Here is a 16499-nt window from a genome sequence, read left to right as displayed (position 1 = left end):
TCTTCCTGTTTGCAGTGATCTCGGCCAAACTCAAGGACAGCAAGAAGAACTGGTTCGGCCCGAGTCCGTACGTGGAGGTGTGTGTGGACGGCCAGTCCAAAAAGACGGAGAAATGCAACAACACACACTCGCCCAAATGGAAGCAGCCGATCACTGTGTGAGTTTGCCTTGATTTCAGGCCTGTATTTGTGATCTCGCACAGGCTCGACCAGTTCCTGATGCACATTGTCATGCGGCTCAATTCTCTATTAAACTGCTTTTGTCCTCCTGACGTGAAGGGGTTGTTAAACAGTCAGTGGCGATGACGTCAGAACTCACTATAGACTCTATAATTGGTGTGTTTGCCGAGTTGAGTGTGTGTTTGTGCTGTTTATCCGTCAGGATCGTGACTCCGTTCAGCAAGCTGATCTTCCGTGTTTGGAGTCACCAGACGCTGAAGTCGGATATTCTGCTGGGCGTGGCCATGCTCGACGTCAGCGAGATGCTCAAAACACATGACATGAAGAGTGAGTGTTTATGCTCTGCTGCTTTAACCACAGTAACCACATTAAAGAACACAGCACAAGTCTGCCTCTATTAGCAGGGTTTGTTGCATAATGTTGATCACTAGAGTCCTTCTGTTTTGTTTTTATAAAGCAAAAATTACTTCTTTCTCTATTTTTTATTTTTTGAGTTATAAAAAGTATACATATTTTTGTTATCGGAATACTCCGTGCACATATCATACAAAAAATACCATGTTTACTAGCTCTGACAGGAGTTATAATATTGGGCTAGATTAGTAAGTGATTGTATCATGTAATGTTAAATTATATAATTGTAAAATATATTAATTATGATATTATATTGTTGTCATTTGTTATATAAATCTAAAAATATATTTATACATTTGAATTAAAAATGTATAAAAAATGTAAAAGAAATAATTTAAAATTGAATTTAAATTAAAAAATGTTTCATTTATTTTTCTGCATTTACTGTTTTTATGTAACATGCAAAAGTTACCATGTTTACCAGCTCCAACAGGAGTTATAATATTAGAAAGACAAGGTTTTTAATATAAATCTAAATAAAAAATATTGATATTATATATGTTATAATTTGTATTTTATCATTTAAATTAAATTGTATAATATAAGTGATTAGATTTAATTTTCATAATTTAAATATAAAATCTAGATATATTTGAATTAAAACTAAAACAAATTATTTTAAAAATAAATCATTCAAAAATTAATAAAAAAAATATACATATAATTATGTAAGTAATGTTTCATCGATTTTTCTGAATTTACTCTTTCACATATTATGACAAAAGTTATCATGTTTACCAGCTATGACATAAATAAATAAAATATATTAATATTACAGAATATATAATTTATATGATACAATGTACATTTCTATAATTGTGGAATATTTATAATGTAATTATAACACATATAAATATAATTCATGAATCATTCAATAATTTTAATTTAAAAATATAAATGTATTTTATATTATATAATATAAATTAATATTATTGTATAATATGTATTATGTTAAATATCTATAATATATACATATTTTAATTAAACAAATTAAAAATATCAATTATATACAAAATAAATCATTCAATAATTTATTTTAGATTGAAAAAACTATACATTTATATATATTAGAGCTTGACCGATATGGGTTTTTTGGGACCGATACCGATATTGGTGAGTAAAGAAAGGCCGATATCGATATATCGGCCGATATTCTTTGTATATATTATAGTATAGTACCAGTCAAAAGTTTGGACACTTTCCCGTTCGTGTGTCCAAACATTTGACTGGTACTATATATTAGTATACAGTATATACATAAACAGAATATATATATATATATTTTTTTTGCAATGATCACTCAAATGTGGTGATCAAACACTTATAATGACATGACAAAGATATGTAATGTTGGAGGCAGGGCATTTAACAATTTAACAATAAACTTTATTATCCAAAATGAGTCTGACATCCGTGCACTGAACAGTAAAGTTGGAAGTTTATTCAACTTTAATTCAATTCAATTCCATTCAACTTTATTCCGTTGACGTTTATTTCATTTCGGAACATTCTTTCACGGATTTGCGCTACTGTCTTCACACACAGAGGAAACTTATTAGAGAAGTGTGAAGTGTAACATAATATACCTCTGTAAATAAATATAAATTCACGTCTCGCGCACTTTAATGCCCTTTGAATGTAACGTGTACGTTCCCTTAGAACTGGAATCATTGCGGAATATCATGTGAAGTCCACTTCGCAGGGCACTTACGGTCAAATAAGACCACGCTTGAATGCTGCTGCCTGAACAAGAGACCTCCTTACTGAAGTGAAAGTGTTGACTGGTGTCACTATCTCGCGATCTCCACCAAATTCGGGGGATCCCTTCAGCTCGAGGAGCCCTCTCGAAGGCCACCCTCCGTGTGTCGGTAGCCCCCCGGCATCGCCAGATCGGTCGGCGCCGGATTGCGAATTTAACCACCCCTAACTCCCAAACCCCGGGGGCTATCGACGCCAGGGTGGTCTCATTCAAAAGCGGGCCTCTAGACGTACTCTCGATTCTCGATTCGAGCTGAAGGGATCCCCCGAATTTGGTGCGGATTCGCCGTGCCGTTACGGAGATATGGCCATTCAAAGTTTCAATGGTTTTCGATAGACTTAATCTTTAAAGCGTTTCATTCAGGTCACCAGTAGCAAACAATGGAGCACAAACTAAGTAATTACACCATTTCAAACATTTTATCTCCGTTATATCTTCTGTAAAAAAAAAAAATTCATATTGGCCGATAATATCGGCTAAACGAAGATTGGTCGTGCTCTAATATATATATATATATATAATTTTTCTGCATTTACTCTGTGTTTTCAGCAGTTGTAATGAAGTTGAGTGCCATTTTAATAATGTCTCTTTCAGTCTGTGAGGTGGTGCAGACGCTGCAGCTGTGCGCAGACAGAGATCAGTCGGACAACATCGGTGATCTCTCCGTGTGTTTGGACGGTCTGCAGGTGGATCCCGAAATGTTCCAGTCGGCCGAGGCCAACAACCAGAGTCAGTCGCTCTAGTTGTTTGAATAACAGTGCTACTTAATATTTTATGCCAAAAAGACCACAAATAACTGATGTTATTGTTTTCCAGATACTTTAAATGGGGAATCTGAGATTCATGAAGACTCGAGCAGAAGGTATCTTCAGAATAGTCAAAGTGCAAGTGTAAATGAAGACATTTTAGCACATACAGTTTCTTAAGTTGTTATTGTGCTGATGGTAGTTTGATTGGATCAGAGATGAAGGGAACCTATGATTGGTTGGGGAATGTCACATGTCTCTAATCATTTTACATATGTGATTTCCAACTAAGCTTCTGAGTCTGATGTCTTGTGTTTTTGTGGAGAAGCAGAGATCCATCTCCATCGGTCACAGATGCTCAGGATCAGCCGTTGGCCCCTAACGGCCGCGTGAACGGAATGGACTCTCCTTCGGTGTCATCCAGAGGGTCGCGACCCCAGAGACCCCCGCGACCCTCGCGACCTCCCCCGCCGACCCCACACAGACCCACATCTTCCCCAGGTGAGACCGGACACACGGACATAATCGATTATAGCGTTTAGATGTTTAATGCTCTGCTGTTTTATGTTGAAATATGTCGGATAAAGTCAAAAAGAAGGTAAAAAAAGCCAAAATTATCCAGACTTATTTATTGGTAGATTTTTGGCCAGCATCAGCTGATAGTGAATCTTTTATGGCCTATTAACAGAATTTGTAACTAATTAATGCATTTTTTGTTAACATTAAGTTGTACTATCATGTAAACACACTACTGTTTCTGAAAGAATTCTCACCAGGGGTGCATTTACTTGATCAAAAATACAGTAAAAATAGTAATTTTGTGAAATATTATTACAAGTCAAAAGAACTGTTTTCTATGTGAAAATCTGTTAAAATGTAATTTATTTCTGTGATCAAAGCTGAATTTTCAGCATTATTACTCCAGTCTTCAGTGTCACATGATCTTCAGAAATCAGTATAATATGCTGATTTGCTGCTCAAGAAACATTTCTGATTATTATCAATGTTGAAAACAGTTGTGCTGCTTCATAGTTTTGTGGAAACCGTGATGCATTTTATTTTTCAGGATTCACTGATGAATAGACTGATTTAAAAGGACTGTGTTTATTTGAAATATAATTTTTAGTAACATTATAAGTGTCTTTACTGTCAATTTTGATCAGTTTTAATTAGGGGTGCTCCGATCAGAATTTGAGGCCGATCACAGAAAGCTGTATCTGCCGATACCGATCACCGATACCGATTTTTTTTAAAGCCTTCTTTTTATCATTTATAAGTATTTATAGTTATACTCCAATCAGGATTTTTAGACATTTATTCAGGGCCTGAATTTCATTTTAGAAAATGGGGGGAATTCCTCTCTTAGGTGACTCTTGTGAGAGGAGAAGCAGCTTTCACACAGGAGTCCGCTACTGATCCGTGTTTACCACAAACACAACATTTATCCATTATGTTGATTTCAAATCCAAACATTGTCACTGAAAATGCTTTTTCAGCAATGCAGTTTTTTTTTTTTCACCGTAAAGTAATACAATCGTTCACAGACATGTTTAAACACAATAAATATAAGCAGCACATTATTCAATGCTTTTTACTTTTGCATTTACTTCTAGATTTATATATAAGTTGCTCAAGCAAGTGGCAAAACATTTAAACTAGTTTTCTTGCATTATAACAAACTTACTATTGACAGAAATAGTCAGCTCTACTGCCTTTCCTTTTGCATTGAAATCTTTATTAAATGCAATCCTGCGGTTCATGAAGAACAATATGGTGTCTAAAACGTAAGTCTCTTAATTAACTTATTGTTTATTGAATTCAATGTCACATTTGTAATCATGGTAATTTTTGGAGAAAAACGGCACTCTTCTTGTGAAATTGAATAACTATATGAAGGGGTATAAATATATACATTTTCTGCCATCATGTCTTGAATTTGTGATCATTCTAAATGCATTTTAATAGACTGAATCATGCAGTGAAAGAAAACACTAAATGCGCACACTAGTCTAGACTTCACGTAATGTGTGCGTGCGCTCTGTAGGGATGTTTTGAATGGTTTTGGCAAAATACTCAATAATGTAAAATCGCACATCGTTAAAACAACAATTACGATATTATCACAGACGATATATATCGCACAGTATGAATCCGTGCCGGATTTTATTCCCCAACGTTGAAAATGGGGGGAAATAATTATGTATCTAATAGGGGTGCTCCGATCAGGATTTTTGAGACCGATCACAGAAAGCTGTATCTGCCGATACCGATCACCGATACCGATTTTTTTTAAAGCCTTCTTTTTATCATTTATAAGTATTTATAGTTATACTCCAATCAGGATTTTTAGACATTTATTCAGGGCCTGAATTTCATTTTAGAAAATGGGGGGACGATCACAGAAAAGCAGTATCTGCCGATACTGATCACCAATACGATCTTTTTATAATTTATAACTGTTTATAGTGATACTCCAATCACTAACACAACATTTATCCATTATTTTGATTTCAAATCCAAACATTGTCACTGAAAATGCTTTTTCAGCAATGCAGTTTTTTTTTTTTACACCGTAAAGTAATACAATCGTTCACAGACATGTTTAAACACAATAAATATAAGCAGCACATTATTCAATGCTTTTTACTTTTGCATTTACTTCTAGATTTATATATAAGTTGCTCAAGCAAGTGGCAAAACATTTAAACTAGTTTTCTTGCATTATAACAAACTTACTCCTCATTGACCGGCCTGGTTTGGAATGTACATTTTCATGTTGACTTTAAACATTGAACTTTCAAAGAGGTTGACTGAAAGATAAATCAGTTCTTCTTCAACAGAAAAGGCATTTATTTTTTTATTATTTTTTTAAAAAAAAATTTATTTGTTTGTTTGTTTATATTTATTTATTTACTTGAAATTTAAAATATATATATTTTAATTTGTATTTAATATTATGTATTTTTATTTTTGTGGTTCTTCAGACTTTTAGACACTGATTGGTGAATCTTAAGATTCTCAAAAACAATTTATTTTCTTTCTGTCTCTCTTTCTTTACATTTTAAAAATATTTTTCATTTTATTTACTTTTCAACAGAAACCTTTTTATTTTATTTATTTATTTACGTTGTTTTTTTAGACTTTAAGCTTTGATCATTCAAAAAGGTTGATTGTGCTGAATCTTAAAAACCTCAGTTCTTCAGAATGTTTGTTTATTTGGTGTTTTTTCAGACTACAGGTAGATGCTGTAGGTTTAGGCTTGTGCTAAGGTGTGGAATCTCTCTGGACTGTCACTTCTTCAGCACTCGGTCTGATCAGGGAACAGTATTTTGTCTTTGTGTGTTCAGTGGTCTCACAGTGACCGGTCGTGTTCATCTCTCCTCTAATTCTCCACGGAGAGTTGTGTTTTTCCTCTCAGTATGTGTTCGGGGGAAACAGTTGATCACGAGATGCTACTGAAGATCCAGGAACAGTGAGGATTGAGAACATAATTTCATTAAAAGCTGTGGGACCATTAGAGATGCTTTTTTCATAGATGCTTAGATTTTTTTGCAATACTGTCACTTAATTGAAAGCTGCTAATCTGTTTGTAGAAACATTTAAGCTAACTGAAATATGAAGCTGAGTATCAAATGTCTGAGCCATATTTCACGCCAAAGGCAGAATAATTATTTGAAAATAATATATTTATTAGGGGTGCTCCGATTTTTGAGGCCGATCGGCGATCACAGAAAAGCAGTATCTGCCGATACTGATCACCAATACGATCTTTTTATAATTTATAACTGTTTATAGTGATACTCCAATCACTAACACAACATTTATCCATTATTTTGATTTCAAATCCAAACATTGTCACTGAAAATGCTTTTTCAGCAATGCAGTTCTTTTTTTTTTACACAGTACAGTAATACAATCATTTACAGACATGTTTAAAAACAATAAATATAAGCAACACATTATTCAATGCTTTTTACTTTTGCATTTACTTCTAGATTTATATATAAGTTGCTCAAGCAAGTGGCAAAACATTTAAACTAGTTTTCTTGCATTATAACAAACTTACTATTGACAGAAATAGTCAGCTCTACTGCCTTTCCTTTTGCTCATCCCAAAGCGATTATCGTCCGATATTGATCGGTAGCCGATCAATCGGAGCACCCCTAGTTTTAATGCAGCCTTGCTGACAAAAAAAAAACAAATTTCTTAAAAAAACAAAGGTATGCATTTGTATTGGTTGTTGAAAAAAAAATTGTACCGCAATGAAGAAATGGTGGTGAAGTTTTTCCCCCTCTTTGCAGCTTCCTCTACCGGCTCATTTCCTGACGGCAGCGATTCGTCCCGTTCAGACACTCCAGTTCGGAATCCCACTGGGGACGGAGCCTCTGAGTCAAGCCCCGCCCCCACAGTGGAGCAGCCTGGAAGGACGTCCCTCAGTGTAGTCCCCGCCCCCAGCAGGATTCCCAGCATGGTCAACACTGGACCTCTGCCTCCCCAGTACGTCACTTCCCAAATTTACAAATCGCCTTGTCAACAGAAAATGCATGCTTTCTGTTTTTGAAAATGTGTTGGTTAATTGAGTAAATATTGTTTGAAAATTTTTATTTTTTTTATCAGCCATCTGTTGATATCAGTGCCCATATTGTTGGCTCCCTAACTGTAGTGTGTGTGTGTGTGTGTGTGCAGCTGGGAGCAGCGTGTCGATCAGAATGGCCGTTTGTATTATGTTGACCATGTGGAAAAGAAGACGACGTGGGAGAGACCGGAGCCTCTGCCGGCGGGGTAAGAAACCCTCCTCTACCACTGAATTACTGGACACGCCCTACGCATAGTTGACGCATACTTTTACCAGATTTCAACTGTAACTCTGAGTCAGTGCAGTGCAGTATGGTGGAGTTTGGATATTTCAGCTTAATAGTTCAGAGTCTGGACTGTTAATGAAGGTTTGATGGTTTAACACATCTCGTTTATCAGAGATGCTGTTTCATGTTCACTTTTCTGGTAATTATAGTATATAAAACAACTGCCAAAGGACCTTTAGTGAATCTAACAAAACCAAGAACATGTCCTGGGGCCTGTTTCATAAAACAAGTTTACCAAATAAGCCAGGTTTATTTCAGTTAGTCTGACTTATTGTCAGATGTTTTGGTTCAAAATAAGTCGGACTAACTGAAATAAGTCTGGCTTATTTGGTAAACTTGGTTTATGGAACAGACCCCAGGACATGTTTCAGCACAAAATAATATATATATATTTTTTTTTAAGAAAATGCAGGTTATATTTTAAGGATCTCCTTTTCTGCACTGTGATCAGGGATGTGTACTAGAACTGAAATACTATAGATTTTCAAGACTGACTAGTTGGTGTGCTGCCTGAATAACATTTCTACTAATCAGCCTGTAATTAGGCTGGTTTCTGTGGAAGCTTATTTCTGCTATGGAATAAAAGATAAAACGGGTAGTTGCAACATTGTATCTCGCAATTCAGACTTTTTGTCTTGCGATTGCAAATTTACATCTCACAATTCAGACATTTCTTCTCAGAAATGTGAGTTTAGATCTCGTAATTCAGCTTTTTTTACAATTCTGATTTTTTTTCTCGTAATTCAGACTTTTTCCTCTGCAATTGCAAGTACATCTCACAATTCTGACTTATTTTTTCTCGTTATTGCAAGTTTATATTTCTCAATTCTGAGTTTATATCTTGTATTTTTATTTTTTTGCAAATGCAAGTTTGTATATCACAATTTGGACTTTTTAGAAATGTGAGTTTATATCTCGCAATTCTGACTTTTTCCTCACGGTTCTGACGTTTTTTTTGCAACTGAGTTTATATGTAGCAAAAAAATCTAATCTAAAGTTGCAATTACCTTTGTTTTATATTTTTATTCTGACATTTCTTAGATACACATTTCTTAAATACTATTCAATATTGTTTGAAACGTTGAAGAAAAGGTTAATGCATGAATATTTTTGGTTCTCTCTCGTAGCTGGGAGCGGCGTGTGGACCCGATGAGCCGGGTGTATTTTGTGGACCACATTAGCAGAACCACCACGTGGCAGCAGCCCACGATGGAGACGGTGCGAAACTATGAGCAGTGGCAGCACCAGCGCAGTCAGCTGCAGGGAGCCATGCAGCAGTTCAACCAAAGATTCATCATCGGGGTGAGGAAATTAAATGCATGCATTTCTTTTCATATTTTAACATATGCACACAGTTAGCCATAATGTTCTCCTTTGTGCTATTCTGTAACTGCAGGATCAGGCTTCGGCCACCCAGAATAAAGAGTTTGACCCGCTGGGACCTCTGCCACACGGATGGGGTGAGACAGAGCGCCAAACTTTCCTTTCATTACCAAAGAAACTGCTGTAAAACTGCACTCTCATCTGTAATATGCTGGACTAGCGTGCACTTTTTATTGTTCTGGTAACCTTATTATCTGCACCTGCGAAGTAACACTAAAATTAGCCAGTACATCCTTCAGTGTCCCAATTTAACTAATGAGAACCGGTTGCACAGTGTAAACCAGCTGGTGAAAATAGCTCAAATGTTAAAAATAGCTCTGAGTAAAAGTTTGCAACGGCTTAATCACATCTTGGCTCCATTATTTCTTACTTTGCTCCTGGTGTCTCCTTCTGTCTCTCTCTCAGAGAAGAGAACGGACTCTAATGGCAGAGTTTACTTTGTTCATCACTCCACCAGAACGACGCAGTGGGAGGATCCTCGCACACAAGGGTCAGATCCTCTGTCTTTTACCTCTAAAATTCTACAGAGAGAAACAATAAAGCACTTTGGACATTTATAACCTTCAATGCACTACACTTTCAGCTGTTTCAGAGAAGTTTTTCTTGTTGGTCTGTGGACGTTGTCCTGTAATTTCCATCTGCGGTGTGAATGTGTCCATAAAAAAAAAAACTTCTAAATTTGATTATAAAAAAAAAAAAAAGTTTACAAATCCAAAAAATTGTTTAAAGGAGACATATTATGCCCCTTTTTACAATATGTAATATAAGTATCTGGTGTCCCCAGAATGTGTCTGTGAAGTTTCAGCTCAAAATACTCCACAGATCATTTATTATATAATTTTGAAAATGCCTATTTTGAGTGGAAGCAGAAACACGCAGTTTTTCATGCCTTTCTCTTTAAATGCAAATTAGCTGCTGCTCCCCGCCCCCTTTTCCAGAATAGAGCTGCGCCATTACAGCTCGTATCTGCTAAAAACATCTGTTTTGGTTCTGATTATCATGTTTATCGCGCTGAAATCATGCATTTTAAACCATATGAGTTTAAACTTCTGATATACGGTTTTCTGAGCGCACACATCCGAAGCACACACACAGAAAGCGGCTGTCACAGCATGTGAATACTAAACTAAGTTCTCATTCACACTAGAGCTGCACGATAAATCGTATGCGATATTTAACGCGCATCTAGTCAGTAAAGTCGGTACTTTAATCAGCGGTAAATCTCCATCACCTGTAGGCTTTCACATGGAGCAGCATTAACTACACAGAGCCGTTGTTCACTAACAAGCTGTGCAAAAACATGGTCTTCCAAAAGAGGACACGACTAGATTTAGATTTCTGGTTTTATATTTACGCTGCGCGATGCAACGCAACGCGTAAAAAGACAGTGTAAGTCATTATAATCCGTAATTATGTCCCCACTGGATGTAACAAATGCCTCGTTTATAATGGGTTTTCATGTCTTTGTCTCGTCGGTCCGGCCGGACAGGGCATCAACAATATGGTGAGGAGCGTAACATTTCCGTCACACGCTTGAGGTATTTGGCCAATCACAACGCACTGGATAGCTGGCCAATCACAGCACACCTCGCTTTTCAGACCGATGAGTTTTGTAAAAATGTACGTGTTTCAGAAAGGCGGGGTATAGAGGAGAAACAATAATGTACAGTATGTGGAAAATAATGTGTTTTTTGAACCTTAAACCGCATAAACACATTTCATTACACCAAATACACAAAATACTGTTCTTTTTAGCAGCATCATATGACCCCTTTAATGCTGCTCAATGTGAAAGCACACACGTGATGGAGATTTACCGCTGATTACAGAATGGCTTTACTGACACGATGCACGTTAAATATCTCATGCGATTTATCATGCAGCCCTAATTCACACACAAGTTTACGTTAAAAACACACGAGTTGCAAAAACAGTTGGTTATGTCTGTGAAGGTAAACAGCTGGGAAATAAATCTCTTGTTTATTTTAGATCTGTGTGGCAGCAGCAATATACAGTTAATAAATCAATGAATCCACTGCTCTCTTGTCTCCTCTGAGGCTGGGACTCTAAACAGTGTTCTGTGCTCGTCTGTGCAGCCAACGACAGAACAGTTAGCATGTTTTGCTCAAACTTTCGCCATGGCATTAGAACTGCTACACCGTTAATGCTTGCAAAATCAAAATGACGGCACCGTGGGTGGAAACTTTCAGATTAAGGGGCGGTAATATTATAATATAATTATTAACAAATATTATAATCCCTTTGCCACGTCACCAAGGGAGAGAAATCAGACGCGCTGGTTTTCTCAGACACTTGTAGAAAAAGGCTTACCAAAACAAAGTTACTGGGCTAATCTTTTTCACGTTTGCTTGGTTGGTAGATGTATTGGGGACCTGATTATAGCACTTAAAACCTGGAAAAGTCAGATTTTCATGTCACCTTTAAATTCAAAATATTTTGGTTTAAAGGAATTTCTTATTTAATAGTGAGGAGCAATGAAGTATTGATTTAAATAAGTAATTATTGCCCAGCTCATTGAGTCATTAAAGGTATTTTTCATAAACTGATGCTTATTACAGTGTGCTCATGGCTCTGTTTCTGTGTTGTGCAGTTTGTTAAATGAGAAGCCACTGCCGGAAGGTTGGGAGATGAGGTTTACAGTCGATGGCATCCCTTACTTTGTAGATCACACCCGGAGAACCACCACTTACATCGACCCACGGTCTGGGAAATCCTCTCTGTAAGTGCAAACACCCCCGCACATACACTTAGAGATGACAGTCTTTACCCAGATGTGTTTAGATAATGCCTTACTGTCAGGTTTCCCTGCATTTTTCAGCATTGCATTATGATTTCAGGAGAAGTTCATGGTCCCATTATGACGTTAGTAGAACTGTGCATAGTCGCGTGATGATGTTAGCAACAGCGTTCGCGGTCGCTTGATGATGTTAGCAACAGTGATCACGGTCGCTTGATGATGTTAAAGGGGTCATATGATGCAATTTCTATTTTTTCTTTCTCTTTGGAGTGTTATGAGCTCTTGGTGCATAAAGAAGATCTGTAAAGTTGCAAAGACTAAAGTCTCAAATCCAAAGAGATATTCTTTATAAAAGTTAAGAGTCAGCCACGCCTACCTAAAACGACTCGTTCTAACACGCCCCCACATATCTACCTCACTATGTGAAAATATTAACATAATGCCACCCAAATGTTCACGCAAAGAAAGAAGGCATAACTTTTATTCTCGCTGTAGTATTGTTGCCGCCGCCATGCCGTGAAGACGCTGTGTGTTTCATTGTGAAAGCGAAACTACTTTGTTTGGTCTTCCAAAAGAGGACACGACTAGAAATCAGTGGTTAAGTTGTATTTACAACACTGTTCCAGAACTGTTCAACCCAAATATTCAGATGTGTGCAGCACATTTTATGGAGGACTGTTTCCTGATCCTGGGAGAGTAGACTACAATGCCGGCTGTTCTGACTCACAGACTGTAGGTGCGTTTTCATATTTAAAGGATTTGCCACTGACGATTCAAACGCGAGTTTTGGGCAGTGTAGAGTAGTGCTTGTTGTTTGTCATTTCTCCGATCACAAATGCAGACATGGTTTTATGTTTACGCGACACGATGCAACGCATAAAAAGACAGTATAAATCATTATAATCCGTAATTATGTCTCCACTGGATGCAACAAATGCCTCGTTTATAATGGGTTTTAATGTTTATGTCTCGTCGCTCCGGCCGGACAGGGCATCATCACAGTATGGTGAGCGGCGTAACAGTTCTGTCACACGCTTGAGGTATTCGGCCAATCATAACACACTGGATAGCTGGCCAATCACAGCACACCTTGCTTTTCAGACCGATGAGCTTTGTAAAAATCGACGCATTTCAGAAAGGCGGGGCATAGAGGAGAAACAATAATGTACAGTATGTGGAAAATAATGTGTTTTTTGAACCTTAAACCGCATAAACAAATTTCATTACACCAAATACACAAAATAATGTTCTTTTTAGCAGCATCATATGACCCCTTTAACAACAATGTTCGCGGTCACTTGATGACGTTAGCAACAGCATTCACTTGATTACGTTAGCAACAGCGTTCATGGTCGCGTGATGTTAGCAACAGTGTTTACGGTTGCTTGATGATGTTAGCAACAGCGTTCACTGTCGCTTGATGACGTTAGCAACAGCGTTCATAGTCGCGTGATGATGTTAGCAACAGCGTTCATGGTCGCTTGATGACATTAGCAACAGCTTTCATGGCCACGTGATGTTAGCAACAGCGTTCATGGCCACGTGATGACACTAGCAACAGCGTTCATGGCCACGTGATGACATTAGCAACAGCGTTCATGGCCACGTGATGTTAGCAACAGCATTCATGGCCACGTGATGTTCGCAACAGCGTTCATTGTCACGTGATGATGTTAGCAACAGCGTTCATGGCCACGTGATGTTAGCAACAGCGTTCATGGTCACGTGATGATGTTAGCAACAGCGTTCATGGTCATGTGATGATGTTAGCAACAGCGTTCACGGTCGCTTGATGACGTTAGCAACAGCGTTCACGGTCGCTTGATGACGTTAGCAACAGCGTTCACGGTCGCTTGATGACGTTAGCAACAGCGTTTATGGTCGCGTGATGTTAGCAGTAGTGCAGCGTTCACTGTTGCATTATGATCTGCAGCAGTGCAACTTTCTTTTTACCAATCACATGCTTTTGAAATCATTATGTATAAATCATATTTTAAATGTAATTTATGACCTTGAGACTGGTCTGACAGATTTCTTGTTTTACTTAATTTGGTTTAGCTTACAGAACCACAAGCGTTCATGGTCATGTGATGATGTTAGCAACAGCGTTCACGGTCGCTTGATGACGTTAGCAACAGCGTTCACGGTCGCTTGATGACGTTAGCAACAGCGTTTATGGTCGCGTGATGTTAGCAGTAGTGCAGCGTTCACTGTTGCATTATGATCTGCAGCAGTGCAACTTTCTTTTTACCAATCACATGCTTTTGAAATCATTATGTATAAATCATATTTTAAATGTAATTTATGACCTTGAGACTGGTCTGACAGATTTCTTGTTTTACTTAATTTGGTTTAGCTTACAGAACCACAAAGCTTTCAGGCGACGGTGTGTGTTCATCAGTCATCACATGCATAACAGGAAAAACGGGTTTGTGTGCCTCAGGAGTGAAACTGCACTGATGATAATCTTCCGTGATGACTCAGCTCAGAGAACGCAAACACACCTCTCTCAGAATGTGTGTATTGATCCACATGAAGTGTTTTAAGGCACATATCGATCCTCTGTGTCAGAGGAATGTGAGACGAGCTGCTGATTTCAAAATATTCCCAACAAACAAACATCTGTACTCCGTGTTACCCGTCACGAGCATCAGAATAAAAGCTTAGGGTGTCTAGATAAGACTTTTAATAAGAGGTTTTCACCACGTGAATGAGTGTTTCAGCTGTTCTGTGAACAGTTCGAGCATGTTTATGAAGTAACCAGGCAGGATTAGCATGCAAAGCAATTTTACTTGAGTGATTTTTAAGATTATATTTTGCTGTGGTGCTTTATATTTAGTCCCAAACTAAATATGAAACCGTTTTAAAAGACTTACTTTATATTCAGTTTGTATAATGAAATTTCACTCTTCCCTTCCCTTCAGTGAGAACGGCCCTCAAATCACATACGTACGAGACTTCAAAGCCAAAGTTCAGTACTTCAGATTCTGGTGTCAGGTGAGGATTTCCTTCAGTTTGCATTCATGGTCCAGTTGTGTTTTTATGGATTCCTAAATACTGAAGTATTAATGAGCAAATATCTGAAGTTGGGCAGATCAGTTATGAAGGATTATTTCACCCAAAAATGAGCATTTGCTGAAAATATTCTCACCCTCAGGCCATCCAAGATGTAGGTGAGTTTGTTTCTTCATCAGATTTGGAGAAATGTAGCATTGCATCAGTGTCTCAGCAATGGATGCTCTGCAGTGAATGGGTGCCGTCAGAATGAGAGTCCAAACAGCTGATAAAAACATCACAATAATCCACAAGTAATCCACACCACTCCAGTCCATCAGTTAACATCTGGAGAAACCAAAAGCGGCATGTTTGTAAGAAACAAATAAATCATTAAGACGTTTTTAACTTCAAACCATCACTTCTGGCTAAAATACAAGCCCTCTATCCATAATATTGTTTTCTCCAGTGAAAAAGTCTTCTTTTCTCAATCAGGAGAGAAATCTGCACAGATCAAACACCGTTTACTGTCCAAAACAGCTCTAAACAAATATGTGTGTGGATTTAGAGAGACAACAGGAGATGGACTTTTTCCACAGGAGGAAGCATTGTTATGGATTATTACTGTTATTATTACAGTTTAAAAACGTCTTTGATGGATTTTTTTCTTAGATTTTGGCTTCACAAGATGTTAACCGATGGACTAAGTAGGGCTGTCAAAATGACTGAAAAACTAAATTAGAATTTTCTACTTAAATATGATCAAAATTTGAATTATATTCGAATTTAAAAGGCATAATTTCAGTTAGGGGGAAAAAAAGCTTTTGGCTTTTCTCCTGAGGCCACAAGAGGGCGCATCGAGCAAAATATTATGCACGTTTCTTCAAAGCGTAATAAAATAACACGACTATCTTTGGGGAAAAAAAAGTGCATAATGTTTAAAATAATGTTTATAAACCAGTTACTTAAATAATTAGAAAAAAAAACAGCACCATGCATGCATGTATAGTTTAATACAAAGGACCGAAAAGCAATCACAAAGAGTTGGCTACTGTCTTCATTTAAAAACATGAGATGCAGTGGGATGGGGAAAAACCGCCATAAAGTCTTGATGTTTTTTAAAAGTTGAACTTACATTAATTTTACATGGCTTTCTAAACATGCCGCTCTCTTGTGCGAGATGCGAGTGCAGCGGTGATAGACATCCCTCTAGAAAATGTGATAAATATGAGTTCTGTGTGAACGGCTTGGTTTCAGTTTTGACGTAAACAACAACATCTCCACACTGATGTTCTCATTTTCCGCAATATATTGAATGAACAACGTAGCAGCGCCGCATCTAGTGGCTTCAACTGGATAGGCTAACAAAAGCAATGACACTTACATCGTCGTCGCATTTCGTGC

At 37.4% G+C, this 16499-nt stretch overlaps 1 protein-coding gene across 3 annotated transcripts in view; it reads left to right on the top strand.

The window, feature by feature from the left end:
* Positions 1 to 16499, top strand: part of itchb (itchy E3 ubiquitin protein ligase b) — a 35305-nt gene that overhangs the window by 3105 nt on the left and 15701 nt on the right. Inside the window, exons 3-14 of one of the 3 annotated variants that reach the window (XM_016231394.1) lie at positions 16 to 157; positions 382 to 506; positions 2947 to 3081; positions 3169 to 3214; positions 3430 to 3599; positions 7400 to 7595; positions 7785 to 7880; positions 9088 to 9262; positions 9357 to 9420; positions 9749 to 9833; positions 11955 to 12083; positions 15026 to 15098. In XM_016231394.1, the coding sequence (XP_016086880.1) occupies positions 16 to 157; positions 382 to 506; positions 2947 to 3081; positions 3169 to 3214; positions 3430 to 3599; positions 7400 to 7595; positions 7785 to 7880; positions 9088 to 9262; positions 9357 to 9420; positions 9749 to 9833; positions 11955 to 12083; positions 15026 to 15098 (1436 nt within the window). Of the gene's footprint in view, positions 1 to 15; positions 158 to 381; positions 507 to 2946; positions 3082 to 3168; positions 3215 to 3423; positions 3600 to 7399; positions 7596 to 7784; positions 7881 to 9087; positions 9263 to 9356; positions 9421 to 9748; positions 9834 to 11954; positions 12084 to 15025; positions 15099 to 16499 lie in introns of all 3 variants that reach the window. The other 2 variants (XM_016231393.1, XM_016231392.1) reach the window with 2 other exon arrangements.

The sequence above is a fragment of the Sinocyclocheilus grahami genome, unplaced genomic scaffold (assembly GCF_001515645.1).
Source record: "Sinocyclocheilus grahami isolate Dianchi unplaced genomic scaffold, SAMN03320097.WGS_v1.1 scaffold389.1, whole genome shotgun sequence".
In the NCBI taxonomy this organism is placed as follows: domain Eukaryota; kingdom Metazoa; phylum Chordata; class Actinopteri; order Cypriniformes; family Cyprinidae; genus Sinocyclocheilus; species Sinocyclocheilus grahami.
This window is presented reverse-complemented; position numbering and strand designations above follow the sequence as displayed.